Genomic DNA, 23,269 nt, shown 5'->3' on the forward strand with positions numbered 1-23,269 from the left:
TAGACAAATGCTCAGTGTTAACTTAAAAATATATATAAACAATGGACCTACTGGTAAAGGAAACCCTGGGAATTTTGCTGATTGAGAAATAAGATTCTAATTAATCATTTGCTATAATGTAGAGTCAGCAATCTAAGTGCATTATTTATTTATTTACGTTTTAATTACTTTCATTACTAGAAACTGGTATTCTCTAGTTCTTTGTGTTACTGTAGCCAGTCCTTATAGGCTTGGTAAATTAATCCAGCCATCAGCTGAAGCTAAAACCCTGTTTTAGCTTCCGTGTATCTCTGTGAATTCTAACCATACAGACATGTGAAAGCAGGGTTTCTTTGACTTGGAGAGAGAGAACATAAACCAGTGTTGTTCTTAGTCTCTTTGATATGGTCTCTCAACTGGCTTGTTACATCACCACAAACAGGCCTGTGTGTCATTTGGAATCAAATAGGCTACTTTACTTACAGAGGAACAACTAACAGTGGGCCATCCCCTCCTGATCTAACATTCAGGTGATTAATCCAGGTTGGAAGCTACAATATATCCCTTTAATCAATGAGATTTAGTTGATGAATAAAGCCAGTGGAAGAACATGGATGTAATCCCTTCAGAGCAAGAGCCAGATACTGGAAGTCAGCTTCAAAATGAACAAAACAACCACCAACATACAGACACAATTCTTTGGAGACAGAAACATATGTGCTGTACTGTAAAAAGGGACATTCACACACAGGCCTAAAACACATAACATCGCAAATTGGCTCCATCAGCATTGAAGCCTCCAAGATGGTAATTCATTCCAGTCTGCAGTTTATTAGATATCTGGTGCTTAGTCTTAAATCACTGTGCCGCTTGAACTTATAAATTATGTTCTGAAGTCGTCGCTCTGGATTACGAGCGTCTGCTAAATGCCTAAATTGTAAATTGAAGAGGGTTCTCTCAGTGATGTTAAAATGCTCTATTTAACTTTATTTGTTACCTTGCCTCGTTCCAAGCATTTATTTATTAAGGAATTTCACTAGAGAATAAGCCCCTTGAGATGCAGCATCTGGTTTTCGAGGGGGTCCTCAACTTGACCTTCACGCATGCATCTCAGAGGAGAAAGCCTGGTCTCAACCTAATGCAGAAGAGTGTCTATAGGGGTAGTGTCTACTTGGGCAGTGCTTCCGCCAGAATGACGAAATGTTCCTTTAAGTATGAGAGCACATCCCTGATATACAATGTTTAAATGTTTAAAATAAAGGGAGTGCAGGTGTTCATCCCCCCCTGGTGGACAGATTTGCAGACGGAATGAAATACACATACATGACACAAACTAATTGTATCGCCTTGTGGCTCAACTAATAAGTTTAGTTTGCAAAACAAAAGAAAGTTTGCAAACTTGAAATGATTCTTCCTCTGAAGGATTAACTTACTTTAGTCACTTATCTCAATCTGCAGCACATGTACAGTATAAACACTGTAAAAAATATAATATTCTCCTCAAAAGGAGTGCTAGAATAAGATATAGGATTGTGAAGCATAAAAGCAAAAGTGCAAAAATAAAATGTCATGATTACATGATTATCCATCTGCAGTGGAATATAAGAGAATAAATAACATTTGAATGAAAAGGACAGTATACTATATGGATATATGGACGTTTATGTTAATAGAAAAGTATTTGTGGTAAGTCTATTTCACAGTGGTACAAGGTTAAATAAAAAAAGGAGGTCAACACAGTGTATTCCCACCATTAAACGTTCAGGAAGCGATTTGTCAGTTTGTTACAGGCAAGTGCTGTCGTAAGTTCATCATGACATATGCAAGCTGATGTCAGTGTGATTTCACAGTTCTCTTCCCTGTCTCTAGTAAACGTGCGATTTAAATGATCGACAATGCAAAAACAAACACAAAAATAGTCAGTTGTGAAACGGAAGTTTTGGTTCGACTTTCCCCGACAGATCATTTCCTAGGGAAACAGTGGCACGAAGAGACCACTAGAGGGAGGCAAACTGTAGAATATCAGTATGCTAGAATTATATTCTGTCATACTGTAGGAGGAATGAAGGATGGCGTCAGGATAAGATACAAAACAACAACAAACTACTGGTGAAGGAGGCCGTCAGGGGAACAGAGATCTTTGTGAAATGACGAGGAGAGGGTGAGTCCAAAGGAAACAACAGAAAAGCAACAGCAGGTGTTGCCATGAAGAGGGAGATGAGTCCCGTATGGCCACTGGGCCCATTGAGCCACGGTGCCAATACAGGTTTGTGCAAGTCAATCAATCACAGTGTTGCTGAACTTTGTTGTCTGGGGGAGGAAAGAGGATGGAAGGATTCCTGCAATGCCATTGTGCTATACAGAGCCAGACACCACCATGGGCTGATGATGTTGTAGAAGATATTCCTGTGATGCACGCTGTGTCTTTGAGCTGCATATCTATGCTGAAATGAGTCGTGATCAGAGAGTCGTAAGGTGCTAGAGGTGCCCACCGAGGAAGCAGAAAGATCAGTGTGCGGTTGTGCCAGTGAGCCAGACAGACGCTGCTATAATGGCTTCTGTTGTACCAGGCGTCGGTAGTGTGGCAAGACTTTGCTCTCAGGGAGGTAGAGCGCCATCTCCAGGGCGACCAAGATGGTGAACTCAAACGGTATCAAGTCTCTTCTACTGATTCTAAAACGCTCCTCTAGTTTCTACATAGATACAGACAGAAAGATGGAGAGACAGACAGAGACAGAATAGGACAGACAGACGGACAGAGCAAAAAAAGAGTTAAAAACTGTACAAAGGCATATGTAGGAAAGAAAATAAGAAAGAAAGAAAGATGGGTATGTGGAGACCTGCTTTATGTTATTCATAATCTTTATCAATATAATTACTAATTCTAGAGATTGCGTCAAAATGTGTCGTCAAAATGCGTCATCAGACATTGCACAATACTGTACTCATTACCAGATTGGCCGCTTCTCCTCTGAATTTGCACACGGGCATATTGTGGCGTCACCCTACCTACAGTATATTGTCCAATCATATGAAGGAAATAATAGGCTGGGGCGTGTAATCGTCATCCAATCAGAGGAGAGGACAAAAACACACATTGGGTATGTCATAACCCTGCACGGGTATGGACTAGTATAGATAAATTAAGAGAAATCAGTGGTACTCAGAAATATTTAAAACAATCCGTGTATTGTATCTGAAATTATGAGAAACATCATCATCGTTCATGGCCTCCGCTTCAGTTCAGGGAGTGAGAGATAAGAATACACACTACACAGGCACAGCTTGGCACTTCTCCACTTGTAAATCGTTCAGTCTTAATTTAGTTCCTTCCATCACACTCAGCGTGTATAATTTGATCTGTACTGCACTATCGAGCCTGGTGGATCTGTGTGTTAAATGCTTCCTGCTGGCATGTCTGCTTTGTGTCAGCTCTCTGTGTGTGTGTGTGTGTGTGTGTGTGTGTGTGTGTGTTATACTGTTGGTTATTCTATTGGTTCATGCCAACACAGCCAAATGTGTTTGTTGGTGCGCATAGCCAAGGCGGAGGGACCGTGGAGGAATTGAACAGTACAGTCTGTAATATATTCTCTTTAGTGCCATCCCTGGCACTAAAGAGTTTTAACTACAGCAACATGCAGAATACAGTATGTGTGATGTATGCATGAGTGTGAGAGTGTGAGTGTGTCTTACATCAATGAGGTGTTTGACCTCCTGTTTCCTGAGGTCACTGCTGATCTTGGCAGCCAATAGGACACATGCAGCTGACACCAGCTTCCTGTCAAGGACAACACCATCACAACACTACTGATGACATTTAGGTGGATCAGGTGCGCAGACATCATGGCTAGGCCTGTCACATTATTACATAATCGCAATTTTTGAGATAATCACGGAGATAATCGGGCATAATCGTCAATCGTTTCCATGTTGATACATTTTCAAACACAAAAACGAAATTGCAGTCACACTATGACGAGTTGTTATTTCCACTATTTTGTCATTTCTTTAGAAGAAATTATAAAAAATGATTAAATGTGTCAGTGATTTCTTTGTATATTTAAGTTCTGCCCTGTGCAATTTGTGATTATGAAGCCTAAAAGGCAAACAGAATACAGGCAAAACACAATTAAATTGTTAATCGCAATTATGCCCGGGACAGCCAAACGGTACATCGAGGTTTCTGCAATGTATAGATAGTTACCTGTTGTGTTTGTTGAGCCTTCCCTGCAGCACCAGTTTCTCAAAGTACACAAACGCCATCGCTATGGTAACAGGCTGGAGGCCACAGTCCTCCTTGACCTGACACATCTCTCTCTTCAGACTGCAGACAGAAAAAGAGAGAGACACAATGACTGAATGAGTGTGAGAGAGGTAAACCAATACTTTCTTTCTTTGCCTTTCTCTCAAGACAACGTAAGAAAGACCAAGAGAACCGAGAGGATAAGAGTCATAAGAAATTAATTACACACACATCTATATAGATAGATATACCGGTATAGATATACTGTATATTATAAACTTCACTTTGTCTGTGGTGGTGTATTATTCTGTGTGCCCGGATTCCAAAAATGGACATGGCCATGAACATTAGTGCAGATTGGTATTTTTTGGCAATGGATTTGTCGTTGTTAGGCACTAGTTGCAACAGTTTTTTCTTTTCAATGTGTGTGAGATCAGACCAGAGCTCAATCAATGAGAGAGAGAGACAGACAGAGAGGTGGAGGTAAAATGGAAACAGGGATGGGGAGATGGCAAGGAGGGAGCGGGGGAGACAGAGTAACGGGAGAGGGAGGGAGCGTATTTCACCCACCCAATAACCAAACTGAAACCTGAACACTTTGTGTTGCAAAGTGCCATAACCCTGGCAATGCCGGACTAATTTATATTACACAAAACAATTTCTTTACATCTTATTACAGTACACACACACACACACACACACACACACACACACACAAAGGACTTTTTCAATAACTGAACCCGTGAAGTCTTGAATTCATGGGGAGCTTTAGTTTTTCTCAAATCCCTTCACAGTGAAGAATTTATGAAATGAAGAAAATAGTGGTCCAAGAAATTAACGGTAGCAAAACAACACTTGCAGTACAATCCACGTGTCTTATATTCCTCAGTACTTCCACAACACTGCTTTCTCATTCAAATACTGTAAGACCAGAGCAGCAGTTGGAAGGTCTGTGCTGCCTTTAATTCGTTATTAAATAGATTATTGCCAAAGCGTTCAGGTACTGTAGCACAAACCTTCAGATATGCTACAACCATAGCATGTTTGTGTTTCTCCTTTGCACCTGGATAAGCTCCACTGTCTCCACAGTAGTGTTGATTGTGTCGACTAAAACTGACAAAAAGAATTCGTCGACTACCTTTTTTCACTGACAAAAACTATGTAAAAACTAAATGAAAACTAAGCTATGATGACAAACTGTATGACTAAATAATATACTGTAAATTTGGTCAACAAAGAGATCCAGTAGAGATCCAGTAGAACTAAAAGACAACTCATTTTATGCTTGGTTTCATGCTGAAAATAGCAGATATGTACACATTGTGAGCTTGTAGTTCAGCTATTTTCAGTATGCAGTGTGTAAAAGTGTAAAATCTGCCATCAAGGCCTGCCAAAATAAAAAAAATTAGACTAAATCAACTGTACTCCAGTCCACATCCATGAATTCCACCAAACCATCAGCAGCAGGAGGATGATTTCAGTGCAGTGGGGAATGGGGATGATGTAACCACATTTGCTCACGGTGAAAATTCAGCACACGGTGGCCCTTTTTCTTGCTTGTATTGCCTGAGGGTTTATCTGCCGTCTCCCTCTCTGTGGAGTCTGTCCTTTTATCACACCCAGGGCTAATGAAGGCTGCATGCACTGTGCGTTTTTAACGATTGAACACAAGATGATAACTGCACACCGTTTCCAGATGCCATGTACACTTTGTGGACTAATATTTCAGTCTAAAAAAAGGTGTGAGGTTACCTGCGTATCTTGCTGAGCGTCAGTTTGATGTGAGGATACTTTTCTTTGAACGTCTCATTCATGTCCCTCTTTAAGTCAGACGGCTTTACATACTCTATTACTGTGGTCTAGAGAGAGAGAGAGAGAGATGTGAGAGGATGTAAATGTTATAATTAATATACAATTAACATATCTACTGCTTTACTCTATCAAGAAAAGCACCCCAACGACCAGTGTATAAAGCATTTGGCCCAGTGGTTCTCCACTCAGACTACTAGTACTGTAGCTTTCTGCTCTACCAGTTCTGTGCCTACAGGACGAGTATAGAACCAGTTACCTAAATGTAGAATATTAAACTGCAGTATAGTGTGTCTACTCTCCAGTACCATGTAGAGAACTTCCAGTTCAACTGATGTCTTTCACCAAGTAGAGATTCACAGACTAGTCAATGGCACTTACAGAGAATTTACGGTACTCTACGTGTATGGTTTTAGAGGGTGTGCGACTGTGCGTGTTAATTCAGGGATAAGCTTAAACCTTCAGCCTATAGAATAATATTCCTCTGATGTCAAAAAGGCACATTTGTGTGTGTGTGTGTGTGTGTGTGTGTGTGTGTTTCTACCCTTTTCATTTCTACTTCCTATATAACTCTAATCCCCCCACCTCCCCCTCTCTGTGCTTTATTTTGCTCCCCTGTTCTGTGTCGTTCCATCTGTCTCTCACTCTCCTGACATGTTTATGTGAATTGTGAGTTATGGCATAAGAAAGGCTGAATGGTTGCGTCATTGGAAGGTCACCTGGATCACCTGGGCTTAAAGAATGGAATGAAGAAATGATCAAAATAACATGGGATGAGTTCTGGATGTACATTCATTCATTTCCTTGCCGTTATTATTTTTCCTCTTTTTTTTGTTTTTGTTTAACTGTTATGTTTCTTGGACTGGCTATTTGTAAGGTTTGTAATGTTGATGCTGCTTTGCACTGAACTTAGATCTTGTACGATTTTGAAAAACAAATACAATTTTGAATTATAAAAAAGAAAGGCTGAATGGTACAACTCTCTGTTCTGACAGAAAACATGCAGTGAGACACACGCACATAAGCACACACACACACCATGTAAGAGGCGAAGATGAGAACTCTCTTGTGTTTTCCGCACGGCCACTGAGGGTCACTGAGGATGTTGGGGTCGTAGTCTGACACATCGTCTACACCTGTGCGACACACACACACACACACACACACACACACACACATACATATATATGAACATGTGTACGGTGTACAATTCACATTACATGTAGTCATGCACACACATTGTTTTAATCTATTCAACCCCCCACCCCCGATTGCAGCTGGTGTGTGTGTGCGTGTGTGGGGTCCAGTGTATTTTTAGTGCATGACCATCTGTGCATGTATGTACGGTAAGTGGTTAGTGAATTGCATTGCACTGTACTACAGTGAGTCAACACAGGCTCAGTGACATCACTGGAATGTTTGTGCACAAACACACAGACAGAACTCTCACCAAAGCAGCTCTCTGCGCGTGCGTGTGTGTGTGTGTGTGTGTGTGTGTGTGTGTGTGTGTGAACAACTGTCGTGCGTGTGTGTCCATGCGTTACCTAGGTCCAGTCCTACAGTGTGTGTGTGCGAGCGTCCAGGGCCAGGCATGCTGTGTGTGCTTCTGGACACAGCCAGAGTGAGGTCCCCTGCCGAGGACTGCTTCTGTCTCACCAGAGCATTGGTGGGGTACAGAAACCGGGCGTACGACACCGTCTTGATAGATAGAGACAGAGAGAGAGAGACAGAGGGAGAAGAAAGGAGAATGAGATGCACAGATTTATTACACGGCTTGGTTGAATACTTGATTCTGATTGGTCAGTCGCTGAACTCAGTGGTGTGTTATTTCTGAATAATGACCGATCAGCTCTATAACAGACTGTCTAATCAAAGCCCCACTGCGCTGTGTGAATTTGATGCCGTATCCAACACGACAGCCATGTAAACACTCAATTACAACTAAACGTTGTTCTCAAGAATGTTTATTTTAAAACATTTGAAGCGAGAAATTGACAATGCAATAAATGTACCAAAAATGTATTCTATTCACTTCCTTGTTTTCCGAGGCGACCGTGTTGCGCTGGAGGGACGGCCAGTGCAACACTTTCATTACCGTAAGCAAGGAAATACTTTGTTTTGTTGTTACTTTTGTGTCAATTCATTAATGTATTAACTGCTTAGATGCCAGGTGTCTCTAGGTGCTGGGTGCCAGACAAATTAAAGAAAAAGTCAAGACGGACGAGCTCTTGTTGTTTTTGTTTGAACCGGAAGTAGAAGTCGGCCCTTTCACAACACTGATCTGGAGTCAGATTGATTGTGCGATCGCATTTTTTGTCATAACTAGGTTAAATTAAGCTGTAATCAAGCCCTGAATGTCGCATTTTGAGCAGATCACGAGCCATAATGCCGATAAAGACTTGCAAAGGCTTGCATGCGTGCACGTGCATGCACCCGGGGATTTTGGCCGTTTTTACGATTTGTCGTTAGCTAAAAATGCCAAACAAATGCAAATGTCTAGTTTTTTTTATTCATCGATTAACGTGGATTAAACAAAACTCGGCCCTACGTCTGAGGCACCCTGGACAAAGGGACAAAGGTAGGTTTAACTCTGCTATACACCCGCGTCACTCAAGCTGTTAATTAAGTAGCCGTGTATTAGACTTCATCTGTGTTTAATCATCCAGTCTGGTGTTATTTCTCAACAACTACCGCATACAGTATATTATTCCTTGCACAGAAAAAGGAAATGAGATAAACTGTTTTAATCTATCGCGTGAGCGTGTGTGTGTGCGTGCGTGTGTGTGTGTTACCTTGCCATATGCATCCAGCTGGAATCCCTCTAGTCCAGGTAACATCTCCAGAGTGGTGGAGATGTTACCTGAGGAATGTCTCCTTCTAGGATGATGATTCAACATTGGATCACTGACAGACACAAAGACAGATTATATTATTAATAATATTTGACAATTTGTTTAAAAAAACAATCTTTATATCTCATCTCAGGTACTACAGTATGTGTAAATATGTAGATAATTAGTTCTTGTTTGATCTCCTTGCCCCCTCGGGCAAGATAATCATCTGGGGAACCGGAAGTTGTTGGAAGCTCCAAATTATTTGGGAACCATTGTATTAGCTCATGTGTAACTCTTTGAATACAAATATGTGTGTATGTTACAGTAAGTGTGTGTTATAGTACATGAGCGTTGTGTATAAAATGCGAGTTACAGTATGCCTGTGTAAACAAACAGGAGAAGGGCGCACACCAGTATTGGTGAGGTGCTGCTGGCCTTGGAAAATAAATATAGATGATAAAGAAAAAACAGGATGTGTGTGTGTGTGTGTGTGTGTGTGTGCCATGCAGTAGGAAAACAGCCCGGGGTCAAGACAGATCTCTGAGACATGTGGGAAAATCACAGCTACCCCCTTCCTGTCTGTCTCTCTCTTCCTCCTTCTCCTTCTGTGAGAACAGTCATCCCTCTCTCCATGAATCTCCCTCTCTATGAACAAACAGTCATCTCTTTCCTCTCCTCCGTGTGAGAAACCATCGCATCCCTCTCTCTCTTCCGCCTCTCATACATACCTCCTGTGAGAATTACTCACCCTCCCCTCTGTCGCCTTCCTCCTCTGATGAGGCATGTCATCCCCTTTCCCTTCTCTGTGTGTGTGTGTGTGTGTGTGTGTGTGTGTGTGTACCTGATATGAAAGCTCTCTCCATAGGGTAGCACTGAGAAGGCAGCACACAGAGACCGCTTGGCACAGATGAGCACGATTCTGGAGAACAAACACACACACACACACTCTAACATTAAAGTAATAACAACCAAACCATTAAAATGGCAAACATTTTAGTGCCAGAATGGTGTGTTGTGTTGGCTTTAAATAACGTTCTAATCACTTCACTTCCGTAATGTATCTGTAAAACAATGACCTAACCTTTCACACTGGATCAAATCAGTTTAATAATGAGATATGACCCGCTAACCTCAGGGACAGCCCTGTATGACAACAAAGTCTGCTTTGGAAACATGCCACACACAATTAGGTGTGTGTGTGTGTGTGTGTGTGTGTGTGTGTGTGTGTGTGTGTGTGTGTGTGTGTGTGTGTGTGTGTGTGTGTGTGTGTGTGTGTGTGTGTGTGCTTAAACACAAAAGTAACTAGTGTATTACAGAATGTGGACACAATACTGTAGGTGTGTGCGTGCATGCATGCATACGTGCGTGCGTATAGACATTCCTTCTCTCTCTCTCCCACACACCCCTATTGCCTACTCAGCCTGGGAAGTTCCAGTGGAAAATGCCATCGGGCACTTACCATAATGTCAATATATTGTCTGTCGGTGTATATACTGTATACAGTGTAATGTACTGTACTGTATAAGGCTGAAGGCTATATATAGATTATCACACAGGCATTCATCATGGTCCATGCTCAGGCTGGGTGATCATTTATAATAATAATAATAGCACTTTTTTAGACAGTCACAAAGTGCTTAACAACATTAAAAACAACAGTGAATTTGTAATACATAACAATTACAACAACAAAGGCATCATACAATTACAGTGTCAGTGAAAATAAAATGAATACATTGTTAGGGGGTTAAAAGGCTTTCCTATACGGATGGGTCTTTAATTTAGATTTAAAAATAGCTATGGAGCTATAGCAAGCCTAAGGTCCAATGGGAGGCTCTTCCAGAGTCTATCACATTATCATTATCACATTATCCAAAGATTTATATTAATGCCAATGATAAAATAGCATAAAACAAGACTTAAAACAAATGTGTTAACATTACTATCAAGTTCAACAAGGAACTGTTCCAGTGAATTAAGTTGTAGTCCCACTGGTGGGGAGGGAGTTAAACTGAAATTAACACATGTGCATTTCATTTTGATTATTCATTAGGGATTAATTATCACATCATTAAATTGAAGAAATACTATACATGTTTACTTTCCTAATTAGATAATATTCTTGTATTGTCAAGAAATGGACAGATTTGAGTGCGTTTCCTTGGTGGTTGTCTGCGCTCCACTCCCGAGTACACTCTAGTTATAGTTGTTTGGCTCCAACACCACAACCCAACATTAACTGAATTCCTCTTTTAACTACAGCAGAGTCTATTTCAACAATAAAAAATGTTTTGAAATACACTCTCAGAACTATTATTGTTGTTATCGTCATAAGAGTGACCAGGTATTCTATGACCCTCAGGCCAGTGAACAGACCGCTGAACTGGCTGAACTGTAGTGTACACCCAGCTTCACCCAGGCCCAGCATTCAAATTAGATTCATTAAATTACAATTTAGAATAGACCAGAACTGCGTGTGTGTGTGTGTGTGTGTGTGTGTGTGTGTGTGTGTGTGTGTGTGCATGCTTGCGTGTGTGTGTGTACCTGCTTCCACGTGTGTCATACTGTCTCATGTTCTTGATGAAGTGAACCTTCTTGGCCACACGAGGTCGAGGAGAACCGGAGAGGTTACGACTCCTACAGGAGAGAAGAAGACGGGGACATAAGAGACAATATGGGGCGTGTGGGCAGGGATGGGAGCAGAAGTAGGGAGGGGAACAAGAAGGAAGAAATGGGGAGGGGAGAGAATAGATGCATGGAGTCAGTGATGATTTAAAATGATTTAAATGATTTAACCCATTCTGACCTGAGATCAGATTCATACGAGGTTTCCACTGGACACACACTGGTCTGATTAACCCATTCTGACCTGAGATCAGATTCTAGAAATGTCAGTCGCTCTTCGATTTTTCAAAAATAGCAGAGCTACAAGCTCGTATCGCGCCACTCGGTGGCGCGATATGAGCTTGTAGATCTGCTATTTTTCAATAGCTAAAGCATAACATGATGCCAACACCAAAATGGGTGCCCGTTCAGAATGGGTTAAGAACAAAATACTGATGGTGATGTTGGTAGTAGCCCATGTCACGATTACAAATTTAAGTTGATGATTCATTGTCATACAAATAATTGTGATTAACGATTTCATTGTGTTCAACATATAGAGTGACCAGAACTCTGTGACCCTCAGGCCAGTGAACAGGCTGGATTGAACATTGGAATGTATGTTACCATTTCCTTTAACGCTTCGTAATCACAAATTGCACAGGGCAGATATGGCAAATAATCTACAAGCTTGTAGATCTATTATTTTTGAAAAAAAAGAAAAATAATTTTGCAATTAGGCGATTATGAAATAATTGCGACAGGCCTAGTTGCTAGTGATTGATACGTATCGGCATCTGCAGACGATTCATCACGTTTCACTTCCATGGGTTCACTCCCAGCCTCATTCCACAGCACTCCATGTTCTGTGGAATGTTTTCATTCTGGAGAGAGGAAACATTCCATGGCGACATTCTATGGAACGGCGTGTTGCCTTCCGTTTTATCTGACTAATGATATTGATGTTTACACAGCTCTATAGTCAATCCCAAAAACAGCAAAAGGCCCGAATTTGTGTTTAAAGTGGTACTGCTGCATTTGATCTGCTGTTAATTGGAAACACATGATCATCATCAGACAAATACAGTTGATATTAGTCTATTGTCTACTTAAACATATAGACAGTGGGCAGTGCTGTCTGCCATCTGGCACTGGACAAGGAAATGGAACGCTTCGGGGACAAGGAGATGGAACGTCGAAGAGTTCCATTAAGACTAGCTGTCCACCACTACAACTAAGCTGCTCAACGGAGATGGAACGTCAAAGAGTTCCATTAAGACTAGCTGTCCACCACTACAACTAGCTCCTCAACGGAGATGGAACGTCAAAGAGTTCCATTAAGACTAGCTGTCCACCACTACAACTAGCTCCTCAACGGAGATGGAACGTCAAAGAGTTCCATTTCCATGGGAACACACAGCATTCCGGAACGCTGTGGGAACAGGAACATTCCAGTGCTGATGGAGCATGCCGATTGGCTGATCAGATTAGAGATGATGACGTCATTATTTACAGAGTTTTAGGAACCTATTTAGAGAACCTATTTGCTCGCTCGCCACAATCAGTGTTAGTGGGGTAAAAAAAGAGTGACTGTTGGAGGGAGAGAAGAGATTGTATAGATTGCTTAAGAGCGCCATTCCATTCCAACTAACAGTGTAGATTCTACTGTACATGTATGTGACCATACTGTAAGTGACTCACCCACTACTCACTAGCCAGCCACACTTGATATATAACCCATTCTGGACGGTATCACCTTTTGGTGTTTTAACTAAGCATTATGTTATACTTTAGCTATTGAAAAATAGCAGATCTACAAGCTCATAGCGCGCCACCGAGTGGCGTGCTATGAGCTTGTAGGTCTGCTATTTTTTAATATATAATTATTTCAGAGCGAACGTTTTTCTTATTTCTACGTCAGGCCTAAATGGGATAACATGAGATATGGAGATAATTGATATATAACATAGTACAGCATGTGTGCATGAGATATGGAGATAATTGATATATAACATAGTACAGCATGTGTGCATGAGATGAGATCATTGTCATGTTGTAACTTAGTTGTAGATTTTAGGTTCAGATCAACACAAAACACGACAAACGAACCAACCAACCATCAACGCTTCTGTGAAACATCCTGACCCTAAAGCTAGGGAAGAATAAACTAAACAAGACGGAGAAGAACTCACAAGATGCTCCTTATTGCTTAGAGGCAAACACACACTCCTAACGCTAACAGCCACCACCACACCCTGAACTACAACAATGCACTAGTCTGTTGAATTTCCCAAAACGATACTCAAGATTGACATTTCTGAATTCAGACAGTTCGAATGTCAATTTTGTCAATTATCCAATGGCATTATTGCACTAGTGTTAACTGTCAAACCATTAAGACTAGCTGTCCACCACTACAACTAGCTGCTCAACGCCGACAACGGACTAGTTTCTTTTTTCTTTTCTTTTTTTTTATCCCACGATTTTGTAACCCATTTTTCACCCCTGTGTCAAGTATCTAATGTGATCCTGGGCTCTACACACCCTCTTCCAACCTAGTGGGGGACATGGGGAGAGCAACGGACTTGAACTCATGCTTCCTTCATGCCTGAGTGTCCAAGTTGCTCCTTTACACCTGACAGAGGGGAGTTTCCCTGGTTGGACCATGGAAGGAACACGTTATTCCAACCAGTTCCTTTCCCCTCCATCGGACGCCCCGGCTGGCCAGGGGGAGGCAGTTTAGAGACCGGGATTACTGCATTATTTTTGTGAGGGTACCTACCTACCCTAGGGGACACGGGGAGAACATGCAAACTCCACACATAAAGGCCCTTTCGACAACCCCACCTCGGGTATAGGCACTGATGACGCGTAGGAGGAGACACGCCGCCAGCACCCACAGCGGGAATCGAACCCAGGACCTTCTAGCTGTGAGGCGAAAGCACTACCTACTGTGCCACCGTGCCGTGCCGTGCCCCCCCCCCCCCCCCCCCCCCACGGACTAGTTTCCAACTGTCCAACCATCAGACTAGCTGTACCAACAAGGACAGTTTCTTGTTCTCCTTAGATCTGTAGATATGAGACAATAGAGTCGTCAGATATTTCCAGCAAGACAAAAACTGTCCTAAATGTATTCAGCTGGGCAGAGGGCTGGTGGAAACGTCAAACGAGTGAGGGATAAAGGAGGCTAATAATAGATTAGAATAATAACCAATACAAACAGCGCTCCTCCAGTTTCACAATAGCAGTAAATACTGTCTGGTGACTAGAAGGCAACTTTAATCATGACTGCACTGCACGTTCATATGCACTATTCCTTATGTCGTATCAAGCTACGATTCTGCAATCTCACTCTCTCCATATTTGAAGATTCCACCTTGTTACCTTACAGTTCTATTTATTGCCCTTTATTCATCCACATGCTAATCTTTCTGCATTCACTGTCTGCTGAAAACAGGCTTAACTTGGACAGGTGTACAGTATCTGTTGGTCTATACGTGTCCCAAAATAGATCTTGTATAAAGATGACATAACTAAAGTTGAGTCTCTCTCGCTCAATATTATTTATGTGGGACCCCGTCTGTCTGTCGGTTCATCAGTCTAGTTGTTTATCGTTTCCCGTTCCCACAGTAGTTCAACTATAAATAGAGGAGTGTGTTTTAGCTCGGAATAGAAAGTACAAACATACATCATCTCTGTCTCTGTCTTCCTTCAACCGGCTCTCTAACTGCCATTCAAAACCCCTTCCTTAATCTCCCTCCCTCCCTCTCTCTCTCTCGCTCTTCGAGCTCTCGCCCTCACTTCACATTTATTTGTCCCTTTTATCTGTCGTTATCGTTATCAACACAACCCTATTTCTGCCTCAGTACTCTCTACCTCCACTCCATTCTCTCCCTCTCTCTCTGATCTAAGAGGCTTTATAGGGTCAGCCGTCACTCTACAGAGAGAGACTGACGTCAGGCACACAGCTCGTCTTAAATACCCTGTGCATTAAATCCTCCCCCCCCCCCCCCCCACACACACACACAGTTATAGATTAAATGTCACTGACGAAATCCATAAAACACACAAATATCGAGTACACATGGAGGCGCGAATAGACACAGACAGACAGTACTGTGATGGGTATGTTGTGGAAGGACAAGCTGTCCAGGGATTGTCCGTCCATGACATTGACGGACACGTCAGACACTGAACTGGCCAAATCGTGTGTGTGTGTCAGTGTGTGTACACACACACACACACACACACACACACACACACACACACACACAGTTGCATAATTAAACATATGGGCAGTTGGGTAGATATTAAATAAAGGATCACACACAGTGGGGTTAGACAGTCCAGTGAGCGTTGTGATAATCTGGGCTACTCCATCTGCTAGATGTTACATCACTCAGATTAACAGATTAACAGTTACAATTCAGATTAACAGTTACGCCGAGGTTCACATTGAGAAATTAGCCGCCTGGTTTGTCTGTCCACACTGATGAATCCACACAACTATGAGTTAAATTAATGGCTGTGTGTGTGTGTGTGTGTGTGTGTGTGTGTGTGTGTGTGTGTGTGTGTGTCAAGTCATCTTAATTTATTAGCACACTTAAAAACAGCAGTTGACGCAAAGTGCTTTCCAATCAAGGATGACCAGCAACAACATGTTAGCCATGACGCACGCGTGTGCTATTGAGAAACTAAGGGTGCAACACAGGGCAACAGCGAGAGGGTGTGTGTGTGTGTGTGTGTGTGTGTGTGTGTGTGTGTCTATTTGAGTGTTATCTAGATGTGCTTCAGGCAGTGACACTAGAACAAAGCATACCATTATTTTACAACACATTTGTACATTTCATGCAAAACTCTGAAGGTTACCGTGCTCCCACAGGTCTTAACACAGTCGGTTTCCTCCTGCAATGAGTGCCATCTGATGCACTGTGTGTTACTGGTACCAGTGGTGGGAAAAGGTACTACTACTCACAACTGTCAATACTGCAATATAGAAATACTCTGGTACAAGTAAAAGTCTGGAATTCAATATGCACTTGAGTAAAAGTACAAAAGCATTGACCTCAAAATGTACTTAAGTACAGTAATTAACTAAATGTACTTTACTTTCCACCACTGTGTGTTACTTGTAACTGTGTGTGCGCGTGCATGATGGATTTGAAGTACAGTACAGCTGTCAATAGAGGCTACAGGGTCCACTGGAGCCCTGTAAAGCTCTTTTTGTGACATCATGTTCTCAAATAGAAAGTAGAAACATTAGCATCAGCCTCAAGCATTAAGTTTCTTCATGTTTGCTAGACAAACAGAGCGTTCATACTCCTCTCTGGTCGCACCTGTGTTTCACCCCTATTGGCTGGAGCCTAGGGGAGCTCTGATGTACAGTACATAGTACAGTATATACGAATAGTGAGAAGCGTGACAGAGAGTTGTGAAGAAATACCCTCCTGTACAGCACTGGTTCTTCTCAATGTGGTTTCTGGGCACCCCCCCAGGTGTCCTTGAGTGGGTTCCCCAGCAGAATGACTCATAATTCTATGAACCAAATTGACCTTAAGGGTCTGTAACTCTGAGTGTACAATTTGGAGAAAAACAATGGACACGGAAATGAACACTGTGGATATTACACTAATTACAGTGTAGATTGGGGTCACAGATAAAAAAAGAAAAGAAAATCGGGTATCAAATGGGGGTCTGTCGCCTATGCATATCAAATGTTTGAGAAACACTGCTGTGTGTAGTTTACTGAGAATCTATAGGCCTAAACCAACCTTCTTAAGGTCATTTCAGATGAGGAGCGATTAACACAACACTGTAAATCCCTGGAACATGTGACGCGTTTAAAACCTAAACACCAGTGTGTAATAATAAAATGCCAAATGTTTATTAATGGTCATAAAATACAGTAGAACACAAGTTCACGCAAACACCTCACGAGAACACCTAGTGTTCGAATTCTAAACACCTATGACTGACTTTGATTGTAAAAACTAAACACGTTTATGTGTTTAAAAAGTGTTACTGGCGATTAAACATGTTCTTCTGTTTATAATCTAAACACTGACATGTTTAAAAAGTGTTACAAATAAGTGTTTATAACCTAAACGCTTGGGTTTAGTGTGATAGTAATTCATTAAAAAAAATTCTGTACATGCGGAGAAGGCAACAACGCAAGCTAATTTACATGGCCGCGGTCCCATGAAATTGTCACACGCATTTTGTGCACAGACCCGCAACTGACTAGCCCTGGATTCCGTTGAGCTGTTTTTTTCTACGCTTGCGTTGTCACGCCCCTCTTGAGCAGACCCGTCTTTGATCCAGGCAACAACGTCTGCGTTAATCGATGCCCGTCTGCAGTACCTTTAAGGCGAAAGGTAAGAGGACAATGGTCAGTCTCATGAAAGCTAAAAGTGAGACTACAGTACAGTGAGTACACAGTACAGTAGTGCACAAATAACTGTAAAACAGTCGCAGAAATAGCAGATCTACAAGCTAACGTATCATAAGATGAGCTTCCAGCATCGCTGAATTGCCAACTCATTGCCCATGAAAAGGATGTACAAATCGGTGTTGTACCTGCCTGGTAGTAGGTGTGTAAACTTAATAAAATGACCACTGAGTCTCGTGAGATCACAGAGCCATCTGTGTGTTTGCAGACTGACTTACTTGCCAGCTAAACTGGACTTTATTTATGCCCCATCATTTGCTGTCCACAGACGAGACAACCCCAACTGGTTATACTTATAACTGCTGCATTGAATGCGTACGTGTCAGAGTATCAGTTGTACCCGCACGCCTGTGTGTGTCCATTTTATGACCATATATGGAGATCTCTGTATCAGTCTGTCTGTGTGCTGTGTCCCTCATACACTGTATATGGAGATCCCAGAGGTATCTACTATATGTGCCCCACATATTGGCATATTCGCCAGATCGGCGGTTCTGGATAACCGCTGATCTGATCGACTTCACGGCCTAGGCCTGTCACAATCATTACTGTTGTTTTGATTGTTCAAGCACTTTGTAACTTTGTTTAAAAAAAGTGCTGTATAAATAAAGTTGTATTATTATTATTACATAATTGTCTAATCGCAATTACTTGAGAGAACCCTGTGCACCATGAAGCCTAAAGTAATCTCGTCTCTGACACTGCTATGAAGAACAGAGCACAGAGTTGGCCGTTTGTTGACACTCCCTTGATGAGACACTAAGAACACAAGTGAGACTAAATGTTTCCGTAGGTCATATGCCAATACAATCATATAACTATTCCAAATAAAACTAAAGCAAACAAAACACATCATCAACAGGTTGGTGAAGGTTGGACAGCCACCATAACATTACACCATCCCACTACACAGCCAAGAAGCAGCAAAATGTCATCAGAGTTGCTGACTCACTGTCACTGGTGGACACAGTATATACGGTTCAGTAGTGTTGTTAAGGCGGAATTATCTTTACTGACATTAAAGCAAACCGTGACCTTAAAACCAACGGCCTGGAGGAGTATTGCTCCCCAGTCCCCAGACTGGATTAGTTATGAATCAGTGAATAAATACTAAATGTGGCAAGAAGGGACTCTGTAGCCTGTGCACCAAAACATTGTCACATAAGTGAAGCCTGCTTTTGCAAATTACATTTCAGCTTTCATCAAGCTTTCAACAGATCAGAGTGACATCCCCTTTAAAAACAAAACAAAGCCATTTGCTTGTTAGTGATGGTTTGTTCACTCACCATGATGGAAATGAGCCGTGTTCAACAAGTCAGTACTAACAAGTTCGAACATTCGAAAAGAGGATCAGTACAGGGATGACACAGTCAGCTTTTTACGAGTTTTACAAGTTTTATTTTGTAATTTGTATCACTACGGAACTATAAATCCTGGTCATATTTTCCATGACAACACACATAAATATATGTGTGCTGCTGCTCACTCATTTTAATGGTCTCTGGAAAAGAGTGTGAAGACAGACAGACTTTCTCTGGAAAAGAGTGTGAAGACAGACAGACTTTCTCTGGAAAAGAGTGTGAAGACAGACAGACTTTTCTTACAGTCGGCTACAAAGTAAAACAATCATCTTAACGTAACTGACAGTGAAGAAAATTTAACCAAATTAGGGTCAATTTGGGTCAAATAAGGATGTACAACACAAAGAAAAAAACCGCAAAAGAAAGTTTCAACTCAGTCATGACAATACAGCCTTTGGAAAGGCCTGCACAATATCCACACAATGAGATTTTGGCTTGACAAGGATTTTCAAAATGTTGCGATTATGATATTATACTCGGATACATGTAGACACGGGTTCATCTTTGTATTTCAGATTATGTTTTACTTTGATTTATTTAACCCATTCAGGGCGGGAAGCTTTTTTGGTGTTCTAACCAGGGGGGCAGTCAGCCAGATATTTCGTGAAGCCTCATTTGAAATCGGTAGTTCATATAATGGCCTGTTGGACTGCTGGACTGGACCCAAAAAGCCCCATAGCTCCATAGAGGCCCATGTATTTTGGCCCAACTTCACCTAGACTGTATTACCTTAATAAACATGGTCATGAATACTTTCTTCTTCCAGTCACTAGTTTAAAGTCTCATTTCTAATGTCATAATATTCTTTTTGGAAGATTATGGTCCCATTAATAAAAAAAATGACCATAAAGTCGCGTATGTTCTGAGGGGCGTGGCTACCGTTACAGTCTATGATCGGTCTTCTCCTCCCACTCGAGTCAAAATAAAAACCAACGGAGAAGAAGGGGGGAAGTCCCGCCTCGTTGTCTGGGCAGCCAATGACCAGCTGGTACAAAACGGAGCCAGCCAATGGCCAGCTGGTACCAAACGGATCTAGAAAGATGGCGACTTACATCAGGAATTAGCATATCATTACAGGCTTCATTTTACGTTCATGTTAGACCCGGGGAACGCTTTGTCCATATTTTTTACAGTCTATGGTTCTAACCCTTCTGGACGGGAACCCCTGTTGGGGTTAAAAAACTTTGATGCTGCTAGATAAATATTTGAAGTTTTTCAGAAAGCTTAGGTCAGGATTTAAAGGGCTTTCTAGAAATCGGCTTCATTCCAAAATGGGTGTTAAACAAACAGTTACAAAAAGATATTGGTTTTTTTTGCAGGCTGTCTGATATTTATCTCCTGAGGACACCATCTTTCTCTAAATTAGTACTTAGTAGTACCGCCAAGACAATGGCATGCCAGTCTGTCAGCAACACACACACACACAACGTGCGCGCAAACACGGTTGACCTCAGAGTCTGAAACATTGCCAATTACTGTACATATCACATATACTGTGCACACACAAACACCATACTAGAGACAGCAAAGACCTGAAATCTTGCCAGCTCAGTTATATCACATTCACACATGCACACACACCCCATGGAATGATAGTGAAGTCTGAAACACTGCCAATTCAGTCTCACACACAGTCACACACACACAGTCACACACACAGTCACACACACACACACACACACACACACACAGTGTCCTCACTTCCCTGTTAACATAAGTACATTCACATAGCCTACAGCAGCATAAGTCCCTCCGTCTCTCTCCACCCACAAAACAAATACTGTACATGAATATGCAGTAATTCAACAACACATCATGAGTCTCTGTTAATTTCTCAGTCTGGTAAACAATAAACACCAGCTAGACAGTTGATATATTCTTTCTAGGTCAGACAAATAAACTCTAGTCTCTCTATCCCATGAACCGTCCATCACAAAAAACAATCTAAGGTTAAACACTGTTACATCAAAATATACAGGGCCTTGGTTGATCACAATGGATGTGGGACTAAAATGGATTAGAGGGATTATACGTTTTAGCCAGTCATGGTCCGGATGAGAGATGATACATACAATTCACTCCATCCAGAATCTCAGACTTAAGACAAACAATATTATACTACTGCATTATCTTTTTGAATATTACAATGTATTTTGTTTATTTTTTGCATAATTTATGTGGATTTATCCACTGTTATTTATTACATCTTCTGCTAGTACTTAGTTTGAACTACTTACTTCATCTCAATAATTATACACATCCCCGCATGGTTTAAACTTTAAATTCCTCCAAAGTGACTGTCAAATACCCCTGCGTGTCAGAGGAAGAAGGCATGCCGTTTAATTACTATGCCTACTGAAGATATTTTAGATTTAGCTACTTAATTACTTAAAATCAATCATCATAAATTAATGTTTCCATTTCTAACGTCTGCCTGAGGGAGTACAAATTAGACAATCACATGTGTATGCTCACTGCGTTAAATACACTGGAGATACAAAGAAATAAAGATGTAGTTCAGTCTCACTCTCACCTCTGCCGGGGCTCCGAGGAGACGGAGGTACAGCTCTGGACCGACAGCAGCGTGGAGGACTTCCGCGGGGGGACAGCTCCCGCGGCGGGCGACAGGAGGCTGGTGTTGGACGGCGAGGCGGAGATCAGCAGGTTGCCCTGCGAGGAGAAGGAGCCTCGACACGGCTCCGGCAGCAGGACCTCCGCGGAGCCGATGTCATTGAACCCGGAGTCCGAGGGGAGCACGAGGATGGGGGGCACGACGTTGTGGAGCCCCATCCGCGGCGACACGGACACATGGCCGGCGTTCACGTTCCCGCAGCTGACGGAGGTCGACAGGACGCCGCCGGGGAACGCCTCGTAGCCGAGAGCCGTCTCCGGGGAGAGCCCACCGGCGACCGCCGAGGAGGAGCAGGAGGCACCGAAGTCTTCTCCCTCGATGTCGACCTCTCTGTGGCGGCGGCGCTGGTGGTGGTGGCTGCCGCTTCCTCCATTCTCCAGCAGTAGTGGCACGTTACTTCGCAGCACGGGCCGCCCGTCCAGAGAAATGTTACTGAGGAACAGGAGCGCTGCTTGTCTCCGCCGCGAATTCTCACGGTTTCTGCGGACGTTGTCTCTGTTAGTGTTTGTTTTCTTGCCGTTGACAGAGGTGGCTAATGCCGCTGCGGTGCTGCCGTGCTGCGGACCGCAGGCAGCAGCGGCCGCCATCATCTCCCACCCTGTGACACACACTGAGGAGGAAGTAAAATACAACTCTATAGAGACCCTCATCATTACTGTCAAACAAAACCTACCCGGGCGCGAGGATGGTTCACGCCCCTCCTCTGCTCTCATTGGCTCCAGAGTAGGTAGAGGGAATTTGGCCTCGTAGTTGTAATGTACATAATCATCATCATCATCATCCGTTATGTCTGGAGTCTCCCGTCCATGAGTCAGGACATGCGTCAGACGCGCCTCCTCAGGAATAATTTTACATTAAAAAAGTAGTACTAGTATATTTAGTGAGTTTTGATTGATTGATTGAAATATTTATTAACAGTTTGTAGAATTTACAGTACATTTTAAGCACAAACTCAATACAAAGACTGTCAACTGTGAGTGGACGACCCAATTAAGCATTACACTTGTTTACAACAGGGTCCACATTGTTCAATTCATCAAAACATTTAAAGACATACAGACATTTAGAGACATACAAATAGACATTTCTATGTAGCTAAAGTACAGAACAGGAATTCATCATATAACTGAGTGACTTAATTTAAATAATATGTATATCAGTAGTGTTTCATGGTGGAGGAAAAAGCTCCATAACAATTGACAAGGTACAGTACCAGTATTTATATTTTAATTTCACATATAATTCACATGCATTGTGTGTATATTTGTCTTTAAATGTTCTGATTAATTGAAAATGGAGGGCCCTGATGTAAACAAGTCAAAGTAACAGTTTTTGAATTGACTTTGAAATGAGCCCATT

General features: G+C 42.1%; 1 protein-coding gene across 1 annotated transcript; it reads right to left on the minus strand.

Annotated features, from left to right (window-relative positions):
- Positions 1–267: 267 nt before the first annotated feature.
- On the minus strand, positions 268–22,574 carry cables2b (Cdk5 and Abl enzyme substrate 2b). The gene is made up of 10 exons (XM_083769169.1): positions 21,812–22,574; positions 11,410–11,502; positions 9,707–9,784; positions 8,824–8,935; positions 7,576–7,729; positions 7,070–7,167; positions 5,975–6,081; positions 4,184–4,303; positions 3,673–3,757; positions 268–2,672 (listed from the first exon to the last, which is right to left on the minus strand). The coding sequence occupies exons 1-10, from the start codon at positions 22,561–22,563 to the stop codon at positions 2,526–2,528; spliced, it is 1,746 nt and encodes a 581-aa protein (XP_083625295.1). The 5' UTR covers positions 22,564–22,574; the 3' UTR covers positions 268–2,525.
- Between the last annotated feature and the right edge of the window lie 695 nt (positions 22,575–23,269).

The sequence above is a fragment of the Protomyctophum parallelum genome, assembly GCF_964188405.1.
Source record: "Protomyctophum parallelum genome assembly, chromosome: 7".
Taxonomy (NCBI): Eukaryota; Metazoa; Chordata; class Actinopteri; order Myctophiformes; family Myctophidae; genus Protomyctophum; species Protomyctophum parallelum.